The sequence below is a fragment of the Aulonocara stuartgranti genome (assembly GCF_965226115.1).
Source record: "Aulonocara stuartgranti genome assembly, chromosome: 4".
Lineage (NCBI taxonomy): Eukaryota > Metazoa > Chordata > Actinopteri > Cichliformes > Cichlidae > Aulonocara > Aulonocara stuartgranti.
The window spans coordinates 39,297,301-39,318,318 of NC_138942.1; the positions used below are offsets into that span (position 1 = coordinate 39,297,301).

Here is a 21,018-nt window from a genome sequence, read left to right on the forward strand (position 1 = left end):
GGACAAGGTCCAGGAAACTACGCATGACATGCGCCGGCCCGTGCATCTCCAATGTTCCTCTATCCAACCACCCAGTCGTCGGACGAGGTGGGGAGGTTCATTGCGTTCTATCTCACATCCCTAACCCCTAACCCTTTCACCAACAGACAAACAATTTAATACATGCCACACTCAAAATGCCAGAACTAAAAAACTAAAGATAGGTATTTATACAAGGGGTATGAACCTAGGTTACTGTCCCAGGGTCTCCTGGGGGCTATACGGCCATCTTGTAGTGACAATGAAAAACAACAGATAATAGATAAATATAAAAACTAAAAAAAACTGAAAAATAAATTTAGGTATTTATGTATGGGGGATGGACCTAGGTTGCTGTCTCTGGGTCTCCTTGGGGCTACACGGCCATCCTCCAGCAACAACGACAAACAACACATAAGATAGTCAAAGGAGCTTGCAAAGAAAAGCGTCTGGACTTCTTTAAGTTACTTGAAGATGTTTCACCTCTCATCCGAGAAGCTTCTTCAGTTCTAAGGTCAAATGGCCAGGTTTCACAATGAACTCACCCGAAACTCTGGCTGATTGGGACCCACACCCAGTTTCACACCTTGGCTCAGGCGATTAGAGGATCATCAGGGGGTCCTTTTGTCCCTCTGTGGGGGGATACTCCCACTAGGTTTATATCTCGGACTCTCCACCATTTGATCTTAGAACTGAAGAAGCTTCTCGGATGAGAGGTGAAACGTCTTCAAGTAACTTAAAGAAGTCCAGATGCTTTTCTTTGCAAGCTCCTTTGACTACGATGACCTGGATGACTGAGAACCTTCACAGACAAACACATAAGATAGATATTTTACAATACTCAAAAGGTAAGTCACTAAATATAGAGTCCCATATTATGGGGAGTGACCAAAGATGCTGTCTCAGGGTCTCCTGGGGGCTATACGGTCGCTTTCCAGGGAACGAAGGAGGGGGACTGAGACGAGGTAGGGGAATGGGGGGCTACGCATGACATGTGGTGGCCTGTGCATTTCCAGTGACCCTCTATCCAACCACCCAGTCGTCGGATGAAGTGGGGAGGATTCATTCCATTCTTTTTCACAAACCTAACCCATAACCGTAACATAGACTTCTTTTCTAAATTGAACATATACTTCCTTTCTAAAATGTATGTTAGTAACTTGAGGGCCCCTCAGGGTACGGTGCTCTCTCCCTTTCTTTTTACCCCCCACACCTTGGACTTCAGATACAACACCATGAACTGCCTCCTCCAGAAGTTCTCAGCCAGAGGGAAACAATCTGGAGCAGAGGAAGGCCATCACCGACTTCGTTATTTGGTGTGAACTCAACCACCTGCAATCAGCAACAGAAAGAGGAAAAAGATGGTGTTCGACTTCAGGAGGAAACCACCAACCATCACACCAGTGAACATTCACGGTTTGGACATTGACATTGGCAATGGAGAGCTGAGGTCTTTTGGGGTGTGCAGGACTTTACTGCTTAAGTTAGTGCATTCCGGTCAGTAAAAAAGTTCCTCAAACATGTAATAATGAAGTTACATCAGTGTTTTTCTTTCGCTCCTGAGAGGCTGTTTTATTAATAGATTCAGCTTTGCAAAGAGTACATGCAGGTCATATATTAAATCCAAATATATAATATATAATGCTGTTTTTTCATTTGATTCATGAGGGAAACTGAACATCTTCTGCATTACTTTGCAATTTTCTTATATTTCTCTTTTATTCATTTCTTTATCAACACTCCAGTAATTATTTACAGCAGCACTGACACAAAACGGCTTGGTGTATGACATGGATTATGCTAATTTAGCTTTGACTAAAATAGAAAAATCATTTTCCTTCAATCGGCATCATAACAACAACAAAAACACTTTAACATCACTTTGAGAGTAATCTGAGTAAATAAAACAAACTGGCTTAAAACCATAATATGATATCTGGTCATCACCAGATAAAACTACAATAAAGTACAAAATGTACTGACGGTAAGTGTTGATCATGGTTCTTCAATTTATGTTCCAGAGGATGAAACCTTCAGTCTGCACCTCTGAATGTCACCTGTAGTCAGGTTTTTGAAGGATTCACTTTAGAAGAATTTGTTTGATTTTTCTTTATGATTTAGTCAAGAAGTCAAGCTTGATTGATTCTTTTAACCCTGAATCAATATCAGTAGCTGTGGCCATCATTTCCGTGAAACCGAATTTGATTTTCAGTTCAACTAAACGATTTCTGCCACGTGTAGTGTCAGGTATGCTAACTATAAATACACCAGTGACATTTACTCCCTCATCACTGACATATTCTGGATTTCTACTTTCTGTGTGATAAAATGTCAACGTCATCTCAGTCTGATCTGGTCTAGCTGGACTTAAGACATGTTTTCTGGTTTCATCCCAACTAACATCCTCATCGACTTCTACCAGTTTCCGGAAAATGCCATCACACCACACGCCACCTGTATTTATTAATTTCTTCTCCTTCCTGTGCTTGGACGGGTCAAAACTTTCAGCCACCTCAAACCCGTAAGTAAAGGCAGATTTTCGAGATGCCACAACGGCTGGGTTTCTTCCAAACTGCACAGCTCCCTTCAGGATTGCTTCCTGGGGACTATAAGGACACAGAACTTTACACTGATCACCAAACTGATCAATAACATGTTGGCGCAGAATCTGGCTTTCAGCGTAGCCCCCCACTAACAAAATGTAATCGATCTTTAGATCTTTGTTTAGGATTTCTCTGACACTGTCAGTGATGCCATTCAGACTCTCAGCAAAGAAAGACCTCAGTCTCTCTTTAGAGATTTTGATGGATCCTTCATCCCAGGAAGCACCTCCCACTGATTCAAAGAACTTTTCTATGTCTTGAATATTCAGAGCCAGTGTTCCCAGATTAAACGGGCAGCTGATCTCAACATCATCATCTTTTCTTTTGAAAAGTATGAAATCATAGATTATTTTCTGAACCTCACTGGGAAAACTTCTCTCATATTCATCCCAGACACCATCACAGAAGATTTTTTGAAGGAATTCTTTGAATTTCCTGTCCACAGTTTGTCCTCCTGAATTATTTCCTGAGGCCTTGTGCAGCTCCTTCAGGGCTCCTCCATTCAGGATTTCGTGAACAGTGATGTCAATGGTTCCACCTGAAACACACAAGAAGTGATAAGCTGGCAAGTGAAAGCAATGTTTCCTCAATAGTTATTGTAACATTTGTGTTAAACAATTCAACCTAAAGTCTGCACTTCACCATGATGCTCACTCCAGGTCTTTTATGGTGGTTTATGGCCAAAAAATATGAAAATCGTATAACTGTCAAAACATTGCAGGTCCTAAGTGTAAATGTAGACTCTGAGGTATTTGTGTGCATGCACCCAAATGAATAGGCTCAGAAGAATTTATGTAATTTAGAGTGGATCACAATGACTTATGAGATTGTCCTACAGTACCTCCACAATCAACAAGTATGTATTGTGTTCCTGGAGTCTTCTCCAGTCTCATGTTTCCATGGTTTTCTGCTATGAAACCGTCAGTTGGGAGCTTCCGACACCACACTGAGGCTGCCTCTGATTCCAGTGCAATTACCAAACGTTCTTCCTTTCCTTCAGGAACAATCCCAGCCTGCAAGGTGGAAAATCAGTGCTTTACTTGAGAAATACTATAAGATGCCCACCTATATATCTTCTCATTGTTACCTGAGTAGCAGCTTCTCTCATGAATTGCTTTGCTGAAGGATCCCAGATGGCAGGTACAGTCAGCACCCAGGTGAAGTCAGAGACTATGAACTTCCTCCCTGCTGTGTTTTCTGCGATGGTTCTCAGAGCGCTATCCTTCAGGTATCTCAGAGCTTCTGTGAACAACTTCAGTGCCTTCATGAACTTCCCATTTGCAGCCTGAATTTTCAGATCACTGAGTTTCTGTAGAGGGTTAACAAGATCTTAGCTCTTTAATTTTTGGAAAAGACACACACAGCATGAGTGTCCTCAGATTATTTTCCTTTATTTCTTTGAATAAGTCAGACAATCTGACCATAAATATAATTATTATACAAAGTACATTAAGAAAAGAAAAATTCCCCTCTCGCCCCTGGGGATGGTCTATCCTCCAAGCTCAGGTCCTCCACCAGAGGCCTGGGAGCTTGAGGGTCCTGTGCAGTGTCTTAGCTGCTCCTAGGACGTCGGTCTTCTGGACAGAGATTTCCAATGTTGTTCCTGGGATCTGCTGAAGCTGCTCGGCTAGCTTGGGAGTGTCATGGTGCTCGGTCAGTTTTAATGTATCATTTTGTATTCATTGGTGTTCTAGTTTCAGTTTGGCTCATCTAGTTAATTTCCAGTTTAGTCTTTTGTTTCTTAAATTCTTTTTGTCATCTCTCCCTGGTCTGTGCGTCTGCCCTTCATGTGTTTCATGTCTGTGCCTTACGTTGTCAAGTTCGTGCTATGTCTATTTCTTTGTTTCCGGTTTTATTTTGGAAGAGTCTGGTGTTCTTTGTTCATTGTAGTTAGTGTTACTCTCCCCTGTATTGTCATTATGCTTCCTTCTAGTCAGCTGTGTTCTCATGTGTCTCCACTTCCCCTGATCACCTCATGTGTGTATTTAAGTTGTGGAAATAGAGGAAATTATTTTATTGCTACAATATAACCTGCATTATTATAATTGCATTAATAACATTCTTTATAGCATTATTCTATTAATAATATTTCTTACAGTATTGATATTGCATTAAAGTTGTTTATTGAAGATGTTCATTTAAGGATCCTTCCACTATGTTAACTTTTATTACAGGTACGGCCAGAAGTATTTCATACACATTGCATAGTATTTGTGCTCATTTAGAGTTGTTGCTTAGTCTATAGAAGGTCTTAAGCTTTGTGAAGCGCGATGTCTTCACAATCTATTGTGTTAAAGACTAGAGCATAGAAGGATAACTGCAATACATGCTTACAATACACATATAATCTAGAAATGTGCCAGGCCTGAGGCCTTAACTCATTTAGCTTCTAACTGCATTTTAGTCTACTTGGTAACAGATGACCGGAGTCAACAACCAGCCCTCAGAGACCGTTAGGGCTTTAAGTTTATTGCCTTGTATGGAAGGTGTGATAGAAAGAGGAACTTCTCTGTCTAATTTTAGGGGTTTAAGATTGACCATTTACTGTAACTGATGCATATTATGTTCATTTGTGACGCATGAGGGGGCGTAACCCTGATGAATGAAACCGTTCTGAATTGAGCTGTTTGGAGAAGATCGATGCTGGTGTTGCAGTATACATCTTCCCACGTGTGTGCTCAATAAATCATTGTTTGACTTAACTCTTCTGGACCAGTGTTGTTTTTGTGCCCTCCTTCAATATACTCGTAACAAAGTCCTCAATCTTCCTTTATTCGTCGCCGCGTCGTCTTTTCATCTTTCCCCATGTGACACCAGGTTTCAGGACTGTGTGCTGGTCATGTCCATGTTACTTACGTGTATACGTTTCGTAGTTCTTTGTTGTTCCAGCACAGAGTCCTGTTCATAGTTATCTCAGTCATGTGCATCATTGTCACCCTGTCTTAGCCTTCCCCTCTGTCTTAGTTAAGTATCAGTCCTTGTTTTCCCAGTTCAGCTTCTAGTTTAGTCTTGCCTCAGTGCTTTCTGTTGTTTGCCACGTTTATCAGCCCAAATAAAGGCTCGCTTTTCGTTTCAAGTTCAGTACTGTCTCCTCGTCTGTGTCTGCACCTGGAACCTCACACTCCCACACATGGTCCGCCCACCGCAGACCGTGACAGGGAGTGACCACACCTAATGCACCTATATATATATATATATATATATATATATATATAGGTGTGTGTGTGTGTGTGTTTTATACATATATGTATGCATATATATTCTTTAGAAACTATTTTAAAATCATTTACTTGTCTACCCAAGGTGTACAATGTCAAAGTTGCACAGACACCCCCACCCCCCTCACCACTACTAGGTCCTTTGACCCTCAGCTTTTCATGTTATAAATGCCAACTGTGGCCACAAGGTACCAGTGTTGGATAGTGTGGATGCAAACAGATGAGGAGCTTTATGACAGCAGAGTCTCAGAGAGCTCACTTTACTTTACATTTTATTTTATGTATATATTTACAATAGACGGAGCACGAACACTTGTAAAAAACCAAAAAACATTTTACACAAAAGAAGTCATTTATAATGATCCTCACAGGAAGAACAATCACACCATCATCTTGTTGCATGCTCCATCATCCAGGTAAGTAACTCTCCAAAAGTTGATTCTGTTCATCTGGACGTAGCATTTTTAGTGGCAGAAACGTTTCGTCAGTCATCCAAGTGACTTCTTCAGTCTCAGCTGACTGCAGGTTTCCCCAATCTTATAAACAGGAAATTTGCATAATGGCTGAAACTAGCACCACTGAAGGAACAATGAGGTGTAAGGTCAGTTTCTAGAGGAACTTCCTTGAGGAACAGCTGAGACTGAAGAAGTCACTTGGATGAGTGACATAACGTTTCTCCCACTGAAATTGTTATATCCAGATGAAGATAATCAACTTTTGGTGAATCACACCATCAGATAGTCTCACCTTCTGATAGAGGCTCATCTTGAAGCAATCAAAGAAGAACTTGTTCCTGGCTTCATCACCGCTCATTTTAAGATAAGTCTTTTTGGCTTCATAACCAAAGCTGAGAAATTCTTCAAATTCATCAAAGAGGATGCAGGTCGGACACTTTGGGGTCTGCAGTCCATATTGTTCCCCCCAGTACTTCAAACGGGGCTCACTGTCTGCCTGCCTGGAGGTCATACTGAAGGCATATCCACTGAATGCAGTGCCAAAGTCTATTGCTATCACAAATGGGTCACCCATTACCAACAGCTGTGGGTAGATCGAGATGAGCAAACAAACAAACGTCCTGAAATACTGAAATACTTATTATCTACAAAAGAGGCGAGGCTTACTGAAACTCCAACCCTGAGACACACTCAGGTGTGTAGAATCCATAAATACTGCTTACTGAACTCTGTGCTGCTAGACAGGAAGACAGGAAGAGCAGCAAAATGTGTTGCTTTAGGTAACTACAGAAAACAAATTTAAATTCCACCAACTTTAATGAGATTCAAATATTTTTGTCACAAACTATTGAATACCATTATTATTAAAGCAGGAACATATAAAGATGCCATCTAAATGTTTCATTTTATTTTACTTTTTAGAGCTTTAAGAGAGTTCTTTAGGATACTTTGGTCTTGGATCAACTGTCAACCTGAAGAACAGGAAGATCAGGAAGAAAGGTACAGCACTATTGTTTGCTGAGATTTGATGTTTCTGATCAGATAACAAACATCGTTCAGAACTTGAATCCTTTGCATTTCTGAGAAAGTGAAAACATGCTAAGACTGAGCATGTTTTCACGCAATGGATACTGAGCAACTCAGTATTCATTTGTCTTTATTTAACTTTTTGTCATCACAAATATTGTAGAAGGAATATGTTTCCAAAAACATATAACTGCTGCTTTGTAAGATGTTTAGTGTGTATTTACTGAAGAACACAGTTGAAAATACTTGAACTGCCATCCGGAACTTTATACTAAGTTACTATTTCTTAAACATAGCGCTCGGAGATGCCATATCTTATCTTAACTGTGATCCAAAAACTCACTGTTCATTTTATATTACGGTAATGAGTGAAAGAGTTACTCAGCAGCTTTATTATTTCCTCATCAATGAATCAGCAACAGCAGGATTATGAACAGTGACTACATGCATTCATATTCATACTATCAATTTTGTGTAACATTAGAGCAGCTAATAATACACGAAACTTCATTTTATTTCTCTGTATAGTCCAAAAATAGTAATCATTCTTAAAAGAAAGTTTAAAAAATCTGTATATAATATAAAGTAAAAATAAATTCACAATACAACATATAAAGTAAACAATCTGAATAAAAGACAATGAAAATATATTTATTATAATATAATTTATACCCAGTAAATCACAGTCTGCTGTTTTCACGCCATAGTAGTGATGTGTCGGTCACGAACGAAACGGCTCTTAGAGCCAACTCTTTGAAGTGAATGATGCAAGCCGGCTCCTTATTTGTTTTGTTTTTTTTCTCTCACCCTCTCTCTCGCACTTTTTTTCTGCTTCAGTCCACACTTGAGCCTTGTGCTTTGCACTGGGCAGAGGGGGGAGGGGCGGTAGTTAAACTCGCAGTAGCACAGGAACAGAGCGGGAGGGAGAGAGACAGAAAGAGAGCCAGGGACACATTAGAAAGGTATAGTAATCATCCACAACTATTTTCAGTTGCGGATGATAAAGGATTCAGAAATTTTATTCATGCAGGCCCATATGACAGAGAATGTGCATCTTCTTTTTGTTTTCAGATTTTTATTTATATTTAATTGTCTTGTGGTTTGCAGTGTTTTGTGTTATTTCACTTTAAATTTGTTTAAAAGGAAAAAGCTGAAAATTTTAATAGTTAAAAGCTGAAATGTGAATAGTTGGTTCTTGTATTATATGATTTTTTTATTACATTTTATGTGGAGTGAATAAATAAAAGTATATTTACGGAGGCTCCATGAGACAAAGCACGTACAAACTCAAAAACACGTACAAAAGACAACAGAAGAGCTCCAGGATGCTGGGCGCAGTGTTGAGCTTTTGTTACCTAGTGGCTACACAAGCCAGCAAGTACCAATGACCGGATTTGGTGTGTGGTAGTAACAGGTAAATTAACATTCTTTTTAAATTATTTGAATATATATGAGTGCTTGCGTATAAATACACATGTGCTTTGTAACGCCAGACACTGTGTTAAGCTTGCCTCTCTTGAGCCTGAGTTTCAGTCTGTGTGTTTCCTGTTTTCTTTTGATAATTCCTTGTGTTTAGTGTTGGTGTTAGGGTTAGGGTTAGGGGATAAGATAATACAAGACCCTAACCCTAACCCCAGCCTTGTGTTTAGTGTATTTTGTTTTGCTCCCCCCCCCCCCCTTAACCCAGATTTGTCCTAGCTGTGTGTTTGATTCCCCCGTTACTCCCTTATGTATTTAAGCTCTGTGTTTTTTCCTCTGTCCATTTTTTTTGTCATGCCATCATATACTTCCATGTGCTATGTGAAGTTTTCTGTGTTTCTGATTTCCATTGCTCGTGATCCCTGGTCCTCATTTCCTTGTTTTTAAGTTCTTAGTTTGTAGTTTGGTTCAAGCGGGCACAACGGTGGTGCCAAGATAGGTATCCCCGACGTAGGTATCCCCTCCCGGGTGGCTGAAATTCTCACCGTATCTATAAGGGAGAGGCCAGCTACCCTTCAAAGGAAGCTCATATAATTTTTATCATCTATCGTCCACCTGGGCCTTACACAGAGTTTCTGTCTGATTTCTCAGACTTTATATCTAATTTAGTTCTGAGCTCAGATAAAATAATTATTGTGGGTGATTTTAACATCCATGTAGATGCTAAAAATGACAGCCTCAACATGGCATTTAATCTGTTATTAGACTCAATTGGTTTCTCTCAAAATGTAAAAGAACCCACCCACCACTTTAATCACACTCTAGATCTTGTTTTAACATATGGCATAGAAACTGAACATTTAACAGTGTTTCCTGAAAACCCTCTCCTGTCTGATCATTTCCTGATAACATTTACATTTACAATAATTGATTACACAGCGGTGGAGAGTAGACTTTATCAAAGTAGATGTCTTTCTGGAAGCGCTGTAACTAAGTTTAAGAATATAGTCCACCCACTGTTATCTTCAATGCCCTGTACCAACACAGAGCAGAGCAGCTATCTGAACGCTAACCCAACAGAGGGCGATTATCTTGTTAATAATTTCACTTCCTCACTACGTACGACTCTGGATACTGTAGCTCCAGTGAAAACTAAGGTCTCTAATCAGAAGTACCTGACTCCGTGGTATAATTCTCAAACACGTACCCTAAAGCAGATGACTCGTAATCTGGAGAGGAAATGGCGTGTCACAAATTTAGAGGATCATCATTTAGCCTGGAGAAATAGTTTGCTGCTTTATAAGAAAACCCTCCGCAAAGCCAGAACATCTTACTATTCGTCACTGATTGAAGAAAATAAGAACAACCCCAGGTTTCTCTTCAGCACTGTAGCCAGGCTGACAAACAGTCAGAGCTCTGTTGAGCCAACCATCCCTTTAACGCTAACTAGTAATGACTTCATGAACTTCTTCACAAATAAAATTTTTATCATTAGAGAAAAAATTACCAATAATCATCCCACAGATGTAATATTATCTACAGCTACTTTTAGTATTTTAGTATTTATTTATTTATTGTCATTGTCAAGGACAATGAAATTGCGTTTGGGGCTTCCATACAACCCAAAAAAAGAAGAAAATAATAAATACCCCTTAAAACCCAAGTGTACATATTTAACCCAGTGTGACTCCAATGTAATAAGACAATCCTTAGCAATAACATGAGAACATGACAAGTAATGTTCGTAGAAAATCAGACAAAGACCTGAGAAACATGACAAAGTACAACAATGCAACCCATTCAATATTATTGCACTGTGAGATATGATATCAGATATGATAGTTATCTATTTAAGAAGGAGGGGGGGGGGCAGGAGGGGGAAGAGAATAAAGATATGATGCACCAATGCAGACCAGTTCATTGCTATTAAGAAGTTGGATATAGTTATTGTCCGTGAGAGGGGGGCAGAGAGTTCAGGAGCCTCACAGCCTGTGGATACAGGCTGTTGGCCAGTCTGGATGTTCTGGCCTGTATAGACCTGTACCTTCTCCCTGAGGGCAGCAGATGGAAAAGGTGGCGCGCAGGGTGATGTTGGTCCCGCAGGATACTGTGCACCCTCCTCAGACAGCGAGTGGGGAAGATATTACTGATCTCTGGCAGACTTGTTCCAATAATTCTGCCAGCTTCTTTCACCACCCGCTGGAGTGCTTGCTGATTGGCCTTGGTGCAGCTGGGGAACCACACTAGAAATCCATACGTCAGAACGCTGCTGATGGCACAGTTGTAGAAGTTCAACATCAGAGATCTGGGTATGTGTGTGCTCCGCAGTCTCCTCAGGTAGTAGAGGCGCTGTTGGGCCTTCCGTGCAACTGAGGTGATATGGTTGCCCCAGGACAGGTCCTCGGTCACAGTTACCCCCAAGAATTTAAAACTGCTCACCCTCTCCACCGCCTCACTGCCAATGAAGAGAGGCAGATGGTTGTTATGACCCTTCTTCCGGAAATCTACAATGATCTCCTTGGTCTTTTTGGTGTTTAAGACCAAGTTATTGTCGTGGCACCATGACTCTAGTTGTTGCACCTCTGTCCTATAGTTTGTCTCATCGTTGTTGGATATAAGTCCGAGCACTGTAGTGTCATCGGCAAACTTAACAATGAGATTGGACGCGCAGGAGGAAATACAGTCATGGGTGAAGAGAGTGTATAGCAGAGGGCTCAGAACACACCCCTGAGGGGCACCGGTGTTGACCACAAGGGTGGAAGAGGTGTTCTTACCCACTCTGACACTCTGTCTACGGTTAGTGAGGAAGTCCACAATCCAGTTGCACAGAGAGGAGTTAAGTCCCAGTTGGTGGAGTTTGGGACGGAGTTTGTATGGCCGGATGGTATTAAAAGCCGAGCTGTAGTCTACAAAGAGGAGCCGTGCATAGGTGTTCCTGTGTTCCAAGTGCTTCAGTAATGTGTGCAGCACTGTGGCGATCGCATCCTCGGTTGACCGGTTCTCCCTGTATGCAAACTGGTGCGAGTCCAGGGATGGTGGAAAAGCAGCTCTGATGTGTTTAATGACCAGTCTCTCCAGGCATTTGGCGGGAATGGGGGTGAGTGCCACAGGTCTGAAATCGTTCAGACATGTGACATTTGACTGTTTTGGGATGGGAACGATGGTTGCTGCTTTGAAACAGGATGGTACCAGTGAACAGGACAACGAGGTGTTATATATAGAGGTGAAGACGTCCGCCAGGTCCGCAGCACAGTCTTTTAGCACCCGGCCCAGCACTCCATCTGGCCCGGCCGCCTTCCTGGTGTTAATGCTCCGGAACACACGCCTCAGCTCATGAGTGCTCAGGACTGGAGCAGGATCGGTTGAGGGGAGAGGGGACAGGACAGGGTCGGTGTTCTCCCTATCAAAACGGGCATAAAAGAGATTTAGATCCTCAGCCAGAGTAGAACTGTCGGCTGAGGGTGATGGTGTTCTCCTTTTGTAGTCCGTGATAGCCCTGATGCCCTCCCAGACCTGCCTTGGGTTTGTGTTGTTCTCAAACCTGGCCTCGATACGCCTCCTGTGCTGCTGCTTGGCAGTCTTGATGCCTCTTCTCAGGTTGGCCCTGGCAGCACTGTATGCCTCCTGGTCCCCGGATTTGAAAGCGTTGTTCCTCGTTCGAATAAGTTGTTGAGCTCCGTGTGTCATCCAGGGTGGATTATTAGGGAACACACGGAATCGTTTCCAAGTTGTTACATTGTCCACACAGAAACAGATGTAGTCCAAGACAGTGGAGGTGTAACTGTCCAATGCGACACGATTGTCAGTGTCCTGCACCTTGAATACATCCCAGTCTGTGCAGTGGAAACAGTCCTGAAGCATCGGAATAGCATCCTGCGGCCATGTTCTCACGGTTTTGGTTGTAATCCCAGTGCTCTTGATCTTTTGTGTGTATATTGGGTGTAGCAGAAGGGAGAGATGGTCTGACAGACCCAGGTGGGGATAAGCCTGGGCTCTGTATGCATTCGCCATGTTGGTGTACACCTGGTCCAACGTTCTATCTCCTCTGGTAGCACACTTCACATTACGGTGGAAATTGTGAAGTACAGATTTCAGGTCCGCGTGGTTAAAATCCCCAGCCGCAATAAAGACACTGTCCGGGTGTGCTACCAGGCTGTTATTGATGCTGCTGCTCAATTGTGCTAACGCTAGCTTAGCATTAGCATCTGGTGGGATGTAAACAGCGCAGATGTAAACGGCAGAAAATTCCCGAGGGAGATAGAATGGACGGCACTTTAACACCAACAGTTCTACCTCTGTACTGCACAGTCTTTCCGTTACCGTGACGTTCGTGCACCAAAAGTTGTTAATATAGATGCACAGCCCCCCGCCAGTCTTCTTACCCGAGTCCGCAGACCTGTCGGCTCGATAGGCGGTGCGGCCTGCTAGATCAATAGCCGCATCGGGAATGGCGCCGTCCAGCCAGGTTTCAGTGAAAATCATGCACGAACAGTTGTTAAAAGTCCGTCGAGTGGCGATCTGCAGTCGTATTTCATCCAGTTTGTAACGGATTGAACGGGCGTTGGAGAGGAATATGATCGGGAGTGGTGGTTTAAACGGACTAGTCTTTAGCCGTGCCCACAGGCCTCCCCGCCTGCCTCTCTTCTGCCTCCGCTCGCAACGTCTCCTCCTGCGGCTTGCTGTTGCGGGTAGCCCCGGGGGTTGCTTAACGATCTCCGGGGGGATGAGATACTCGGATGTTAGTTGAAGATCTCCACGGCTTAGTTGTAGTAGATCATCTCTGTTGTATTGAAGTAACCCCAGACTGTGTGAAATAATGCACAGTACCACCAAAAGTGCAAAAGTGTAGGAGCTCCGGGCCGCTGCGTCTGTGCGCGCCGCCATCTTGCATCATGTTATTTAAAAACATGATGCAGTACCATTGATGTTAAGTTAGACTCTTTTTCTCCAATTGATCTTTCTGAGTTAACTTCAATAATAACTTCCTCCAAACCATCAACGTGTCTTTTAGACCCCATTCCTACAAAACTGCTCAAAGAAGTCCTGCCATTAATTAATTCTTCGATCTTAAATATGATCAACCTATCTATAATAATCAGCTATGTACCAAAGGCCTTCAAGCTGGCTGTAGTTAAACCTTTACTCAAAAAGCATCTCTAGACCCAGCAGTCTTAGCTAATTATAGGCCAATCTCCAACCTTCCTTTCATATCAAACATCCTTGAAAGAGTAGTTGTCAAACAGCTAACAGATCAGAGAGTGATATTATACCCCTCATGTCAAACTGACAGGTCATGAATTATTCATGAGCTCAGGAAGTAATTATTCATGAGCTCCGGAAGTAGGAAGTAATTAAGGAAGTAATAAAATTATGATATTCATAAAATTATGATATCATAATTTTATGATATTCATAAAAAATATGATATTCATAAAAATATGCTAGTTCATAGCTCATTGCTTGCTTTTTTCCCCCTAAAAACAACTAATTGATTATTTTCAAAGTTTCTTATATATCAAATAGCATTCTTTTATTTTTTTAAGCCATTAAAAAGTTTTTACTTTTTATGCTCAAAAAACGCCATCTGGTGGCGGGTCAGTGGGTGTGTGTGCGCGCGCCCGACACTGTGTGTCTGGGCGCGCGGGGGCGCGCCCGTGTCTCCGGACCGTGCTCTCTCGGGCTCCGTGCTTATGTGTTTTAAAAATCTGTTAAACCATATTAAAATTGTTTAGTTAAACTTGTGCTTTTGTAACGTTCAGTATGGCCGGAAATACAGGCTGCATGCCTTGGGGCAAAACTTTATTTCGGTTTATATGCATTTGTAGATTTAGAATAAAACTCATACTCAGAAAAAAACTCTCGCGATCCCCGCAGCCCCCTTAACCTAATACTTAGAAACATAAGCAGGGAAAACTCCTTAAAAAACCCTCCGCGTTTTCCCCAAAACCCTAGAATAACTTGTTAGTTACCCCCTCTATTCCCAAAACCTTATATTCGATAACAGGGGAAATCCTGAAAAAATCCTTAGTCTTTTTTCTCAAAATCAGCGCCCCGCGGCTCCCGCCCCCGTAATGCTCAGCCGAACAAAGTCAAAACTCCTTTAAAAAATCCTCCGCGATTTCTCCAAAAACCCTAGAATAACTTGTTAGCTACCCTCTATTCCCAAAAGCCTTATAATCCAAAACAGGGGGAAAACTCCTTAGTCTTTTTTCTTCAAAAACTTCCCTCTTACTAGCAACCTCTAAAATTCAACGCACAGTCTAAGTTCTACCTCGCTCTTAATCGCCGACCCTTCCAGAGCAGGGTGGGTGCAGTTTTCTCTGTGGTGGGGTTGGGTGGACTGTCCAGGGCTCTGTGGAGCCGGGGGGCGCTACTGCACTGGGCCCCGGTCTGATGGGCCTGGGCCCCCCTTCCCTGGCGGGTCGCGGAGGGTGGGAGTGCCTACTGGGGTCAGCGGGGGAGCTGGCCCCAGGGAGGGGTTACCTGCCCCTCCCTTCCTTCCCTCCCCATCTCCAGCTGCCTCCCTCTTCCCGCTCCTCCACAACCACCCACACATGCAGGGCCTTGGAGTGGGGGTATGTCACCAGGGTGCAGAGGAGGCTACCCCCCCCCCCTGTCCCCTTCTGGCTGCCTCTGCCTCAATTTTATCCCACATCTTAGACATTCACATTATTCACACTCTCATTACACATACATATAGGATCTTGGGGGTGGGCACAATCACGGAGTCCAAATCACCATCAGGGTGTATACCTCACCCCTGACGTCGTTGCCCACCTCTCAATTTTAAATACACTTAGTCATTGAGGGTTAGCAGGAGGGACTATGCGCTTACCTGCTGCTCCTTGGCAGGTAGCTCCATGCCCTCCTGGGTTTTAATTGCACCTTAGAACACATATGCATCAACACTACAATGAGCGGGTGGAGGGAGGTTTGGAGTCTTCTCCCACCCCCATTCTCTGCGGCCTGCTGGAGCGGGAGGGCTAGTAGGAGGAGTTGGCCGTCCGACTGCGGTCTGGAGTGTGGGGCCTCCCTGCTGCTGCGGAGTCGGGGTGGTCTGCCTCTCCCCACCGCAGGGAAAAGGGTAACACCACCTGGGTCTGGGTGCAATTCCCCCCTCCAGGGGCAAGGGTACCTAGACCCGGATTGTAGAGTACGCTTGGGGAGTGTGATTGTGTGTACAGCGTCTCTTTATGTCTGTCTCCACGTTGGTTGAGTGTGGAGTGAGTGCATATGAGAGCATGAGGGTGGGAATGGATGTTTGTGTCTGTGTGTGCCTGTATGTCTGTGTCTATATGTCAGGTTGGGTATCAGACGCCACCTCTCTGGGGACACCTCAGGCCCTCCAAGGTTTGGAGGCCTATCTCCACCCACCACCACTTCCCCTGCCGGTGGCGGACTCCCTCAGGTGTCGGTGTGTTGGTGGTTCTTTGTGTCTGGGGGTGGGCGTCCGGGTACACACCGGCTCACTCCCTGGCGGCCGCTTGTCGGGGCCTGGGGCCTGGGGCCCGCTCGGGCCCCCTTTGGAGGTGGGGTGCCCCCGGCCTCTCGGCCTAGGGCTCGGTCACTCAGGCGCAGCTGGGGGCCGGCGGAGCTCACGGGCGCGTCACTGCAACCCCCCCTGACTTCTGCTCCGCGGCTGCTGAGTGAGCCCTCATCTGGGACTCTCCTCAGCTCTTACTGGAACAGTGGCGCGGCTGCCCCTCTGTTGGTCTTCCATGGTCTTTTGTGTTCTGGGGGCCTCTGGATGTCTGGAGTTTTGATCTCCTCCATACCCGCTTCACACCCTGGAGGACGGGGCTGAGGCCCCCCCACACTCCCTAGCAGATCATTACATGGAGAAACCTTTGGAATGCAAGCATGCTGATCCACACAGGTATGCACACATGGGTATTCACAGACGCGGACTAAAGCTTTCTTGGCTGCTGCCTCAAAGCACACTGTGCGCTGTCTATCTTGCGTGCTGCACAATATTGTTTATTACTTAGTAAATACTGATATCTATGACTAGCTAGTTTATTGTGATGGTGCTTTGTTTTCTCTATTATTATGTTGCTCTTTGTTGTTTGCTGTCTCCTCTGTTTGTTTGTTTGTTTGTTTGTTTGTTTGTTTTTTCTCCATACAGGTGACCCAGGAGTTTTTTTTTTTTTGTCTCTCTTCCCCCCCTTCTCACCGTCTCTTCTCCCCTTTGGTTTTCTTTCTTTCTCTCCCCCTCTCTCTCTCATTCATTCCCCCTGTCCTATTTATTAAAAAAAAAAAAAAAAAATGACAAAGGATGAACTGAAGCTCTGCCATCACGTAATGTCGCATACTGCTGTTTCTGATGTCATTTGGAAAAAAAAAAAAAAAACTTCCCTCTTACTAGCAACCTCTAAAATTCAACGCACAGTCTAAGTTCTACCTCGCTCTTAATCGCCGACCCTTCCAGAGCAGAGCACAATTTTTTCCTGCTTGTTCGCTCCCCGCTCTGATCCTGAATGCGCTGCCTACCTCGTTTGAAAATTTCCGCCAGAGACCAACTCCCCCTCACTTCGCCCCCCTGCCAATCACATAACAAATCGCACGGCTCCCTTCGCACCCCGGATAGCCAATCGGCTCCAGGTCTGATTTACCTTCTCAGCCATAGGTTTATTCTCTTACTCCCATTCAGGATAAATAATCTAACATTTCAGCTTAAATTTAACTGTTTTTTTTTCTCTCTCAGAAAAAACAAGCAAGTTTTCTCTTTTTTTCGCAAAGAAACATGGCCGTGAGACCTACCAACCTAACTGTGCTCTCTCAAACGCCTGTACACTGCTACCGCTCCTCCGCCACGCCGTCAGAACTCAGACGACTACATCTCTGCAGAGTGCAGCCAACACCAGCGGTCAACCGTTTGGAGCAAAGATTCAGCCTCAACAATGGGGGGTTTTGGGGTTATGCCTTCAGCGTCCCAGAGAGTGAAATCTTTTTCTATCAGCTCAAAGCGGGTGAAAGTTTTGGTCCGCTAACACCGCGGATCGCTTTTACTTGCTCTGACTGGGCTGTTATTACACTCATTACCACCCCTGAAATAGAGAGAAGCATGCGGGAGACGAGCTCGCAGCAACCGCGAACCAGAGACCAGCAAACACAGACGCATCGGGTTTTCAAAGAGGAGTACTCATTCCCCCCATTCACCCAAGAACACAAACGACTCCGGACTGAAAACACGGTGAGCAAAACCGTCACATACACCCAGTGGCAGACCAAGAGCACCCCATTTTGCAGATGGATATGTAGAGCTAGTCGACAAACATGCGATCGAGCCTGCACAGATGATTTTGTTTTGGACCTTACAAACACCCAGTCCGGGGTTTTCAGCACATTGCTTCAGATTCCGACTCAGGACTGGCTCAACATGATGGCCGAGAAGAATGCGACAATCTTAGACCTGTTCAAAATGAGTAAAAGTACAACTGAGCTGGTCATGGTTGGAAATAACCCGCTACGCTCTACATATCCCCAGCCCCCACATCCGGTCCCCCTTACCCCCGCCTCCTCCTAATTCTAACCCTTAAAAACCGCAACCGCTCTCTCATTCACAACTTCTTAAAACAACCATGCCTCACCACAGCTTTGGACCCGTTTGAATTCACAGCTGGGGGAATATATCAACTAAGGTTTTTTCCGCCTCTCGCATATATGCTTGGTGTACCAGCAGGTGTCTGGCAACGATTCGAGCGCAAATTTGCCCCATATCCTGCAGATATAAAGGCTGGCTGTTATCATCTATTCTGTTATTCTGATATAGCTGCCTTACAGCTCGTGGGTGATAGCTACTCCCCGCTACTGCGTACTGTGAAAATAGAGGGCAATTACGGAGATATCGTGACCCTATCTTTTAATAAACCAGACTATATTTCAGTCGCACGAAGACAAATCGAAAATATCCATATTGAAATCAAAACCGATCAGAACGAGCCCGTAAACTTTACCTACGGTAAAACGATAGTAAAGCTACATTTCCGGCCTGTCAAGGATCTTGCATAACTCATATCAAAAAAATGGATAATAATAGATTTATAGGGTATTATCAAACGCAGGCTGGTAACGGCCTGCCCGGCTTTTCAGGTGCGCCTGTAATTTACGGGCGCGGAATAGCGTCTATTTTCTCTAAATTGTTTAGATTTGTAACCCCGTTCATAAAGAGGGGTGTGAGCATCGCAAAGCCACACCTCAAATCTGCGGTCAAAGGTTTTGCTTCTGATATTGTCACCTCATCACTCTCAAATTTAACTCGCTCGAACACACCAGAACAGCAAGAGGGTTCGGGGTTGACCCTAATTTCGCGCAGACCCTTGAAGCGGCCCCCTGGTCAGAGGTTGAGAGAGTTTAAAAAGCACAGGAAAACGATGAAAAAGAGACAGAGTGGGAAAACCGTCAGACGGATAGGACGCAAGACTGATATATTCTAAAAACAACATCAACTAAGAAGCAAATAGCAATGTCTTTACTTCACGAGAGATCAAACGAATGCACCTTGAGTGAGTTAGATATTTTTACAGCCCCACTCACTCAGATGTCTATCGAGGACAAATGTTATTCAGAAATTCTACCTGTAACAGCACTCACAGATCGGGGGCCTCTGGAATTTTATGTCCCCGGAAATGGCTTGCATTACTTAGATCTGAATGATACACTGCTCAGTTTAAGACTGAAAATAACAAACCATGATGGTAGCGATATTGGAGCAGACGCTAATGTTGGAATTATAAATTACCCTTTAAACACCATCTTCAGTCAGTGTGACGTCACATTGGGCGACAGACTGATTTCACAAGCGACTTCGACACATGCATATAGAGCCATAATTGAAACATATTTAAATTACTCAGAAGAAACTCTGAAAACTCAATTTAGTGCAGGTCTGTTTTACAAAGATACTGCTGGCGCACACGACTCCCATGTTGTCAATAACGGGCCTAATAGGGGCTTAGTCCGGAGGGCAGTTTACAGTGAACGCTCGCGAGAGTTCCACGTGATCGGTCTGCTACATTCAGACATATTTTTCTGCGAAAAACTCTTATTAAATAATGTGGATCTACGGATTAAACTCACAAGAGCCAACGATGCTTTCACCCTCATGGCGCCTGAAAATGCCAATTACCATCTCAATATTGTTGGGGCATCATTGTTCGTAAGGAAAGTCACGGTGTCCCCCGCTGTCCGTGTTGGCCACGCGTCCGCTCTCATGCAAGCGAATGCATTGTACCCCATCTCCCGGATTAATGTAAAAACATTTTCAATACCCGAGAACTCGCGGATATCACATCATGAGAATCTTTTTCTGGGCTCACTTCCCCGTTACCTAGTAATTGGCATGGTTAACCATGAGGCTTTTACAGGTCGATATGATTTATGCCCTTTCAATTTCCAACACAATAATCTAGAGTTTTTGGCTCTGTGTCATGAGAGTAAGCAAATACCAGCCAAAGCGTTTCAACCCAATTTTGCTGAAAATCAGTCCGTAAGAGAGTTTTACAGCCTGTACACTGCTACCGGGAGAAACCTGAAAGATTTGTCCTTGTGCATTGACAGACAGGAGTTTGAACAAGGATATACATTGTTTGTTTTCAATATGAATCCTTCAGATGACAGTCAGGCCTTGTCACCTGTGATAAATGGCAACTTGAGACTTGAAATGCGCTTCAGAGTGCCACTGCCTCACACAACGACACTGATCGTTTATGCTTGTTATGATTCCATTCTCGAGATCAATTCCAAAAGACAAGTTTTGGTTGATTATTACTAAGGTTTCACTTATTGAATCATGAACAATCACGAATTGGAAAGTATTATGAGACTGTTAGTGGGCGATAGTTTTTTTGGAGTATATGCAGAAGATGAATTATTAACATTACTCAAACGCTCGTTTAAACGGCCTACATATATGATCATAAATACAGATCCTAGGAACAAGCCTGGAACTCACTGGCTGGCTATTTCTTTAGACGAAGATGGAGGTGCTAGTTTTTACGATTCATTTGGATTCCCACCAGATTATCCTTTTTACCCGAAAAGTATTGTAACATTTTTGAAAAAGCACGCTAAACGTGTATCTTTTCATCAAAGACAGCTACAAGCCACACTCTCCACTGTATGTGGCCAACACTGCATATTTTTTCTGGCTAACAAATCGCGTGGAAAGAGTTATAAGGATGTACTTGCTTTATATAGCTCTGACCAAATAAAAAATGATAGCATGGTCTCGTGTTTTGTAAAACGATTTATCAGATGTGTATTAATATGTAAGGCTAG

The 21,018-nt window shown here is 43.6% G+C and overlaps 2 protein-coding genes across 9 annotated transcripts in view; one reads left to right on the forward strand and one right to left on the reverse strand.

Annotated features, from left to right (window-relative positions):
- Positions 1-1,261: 1,261 nt before the first annotated feature.
- On the reverse strand, positions 1,262-6,889 carry LOC309704965 (heat shock 70 kDa protein 12A-like). 2 transcript variants are annotated; one of them, XM_082530510.1, is made up of 5 exons: positions 6,587-6,889; positions 3,709-3,930; positions 3,463-3,634; positions 2,986-3,159; positions 1,262-1,350 (listed from the first exon to the last, which is right to left on the reverse strand). In XM_082530510.1, the coding sequence occupies exons 1-5, from the start codon at positions 6,866-6,868 to the stop codon at positions 1,343-1,345; spliced, it is 858 nt and encodes a 285-aa protein (XP_082386636.1). In that variant the 5' UTR covers positions 6,869-6,889; the 3' UTR covers positions 1,262-1,342. The 2 variants fall into 2 exon arrangements, with proteins under 2 accessions (XP_082386636.1, XP_082386635.1); XM_082530509.1 differs by lacking the exon at positions 1,262-1,350 and having other exon boundaries at positions 1,569-3,159.
- Positions 6,890-7,036: 147 nt separating this feature from the next.
- The window catches only part of LOC309704975 (uncharacterized protein), a 136,599-nt gene continuing 122,617 nt past the window's right edge, over positions 7,037-21,018 (forward strand). For all 7 annotated transcript variants that reach the window (XM_082530536.1, XM_082530541.1, XM_082530538.1 and 4 more), the window contains exons 1-2: positions 7,037-7,073; positions 7,216-7,293. In XM_082530536.1, the coding sequence (XP_082386662.1) occupies positions 7,060-7,073; positions 7,216-7,293 (92 nt within the window). In that variant the 5' untranslated portion in view covers positions 7,037-7,059. The remainder of the gene's footprint in view (positions 7,074-7,215; positions 7,294-21,018) is intronic.

What these genes read in the sequence shown, in the direction of transcription:
- LOC309704965 (XM_082530509.1), bottom strand. Translation starts at nt 6,868, where the DNA reads ATGGGTGACCCATTTGTGATAGCAATAGACTTTGGCACTGCATTCAGT. An exon ending in TGAGAGAAGCTGCTACTCAG is followed by an intron (nt 3,635 to 3,708) that starts GTAACAATGAGA and finishes TCCACCTTGCAG; the next exon opens with GCTGGGATTGTTCCTGAAGG. An exon ending in CATACTTGTTGATTGTGGAG is followed by an intron (nt 3,160 to 3,462) that starts GTACTGTAGGAC and finishes TGTGTGTTTCAG; the next exon opens with GTGGAACCATTGACATCACT.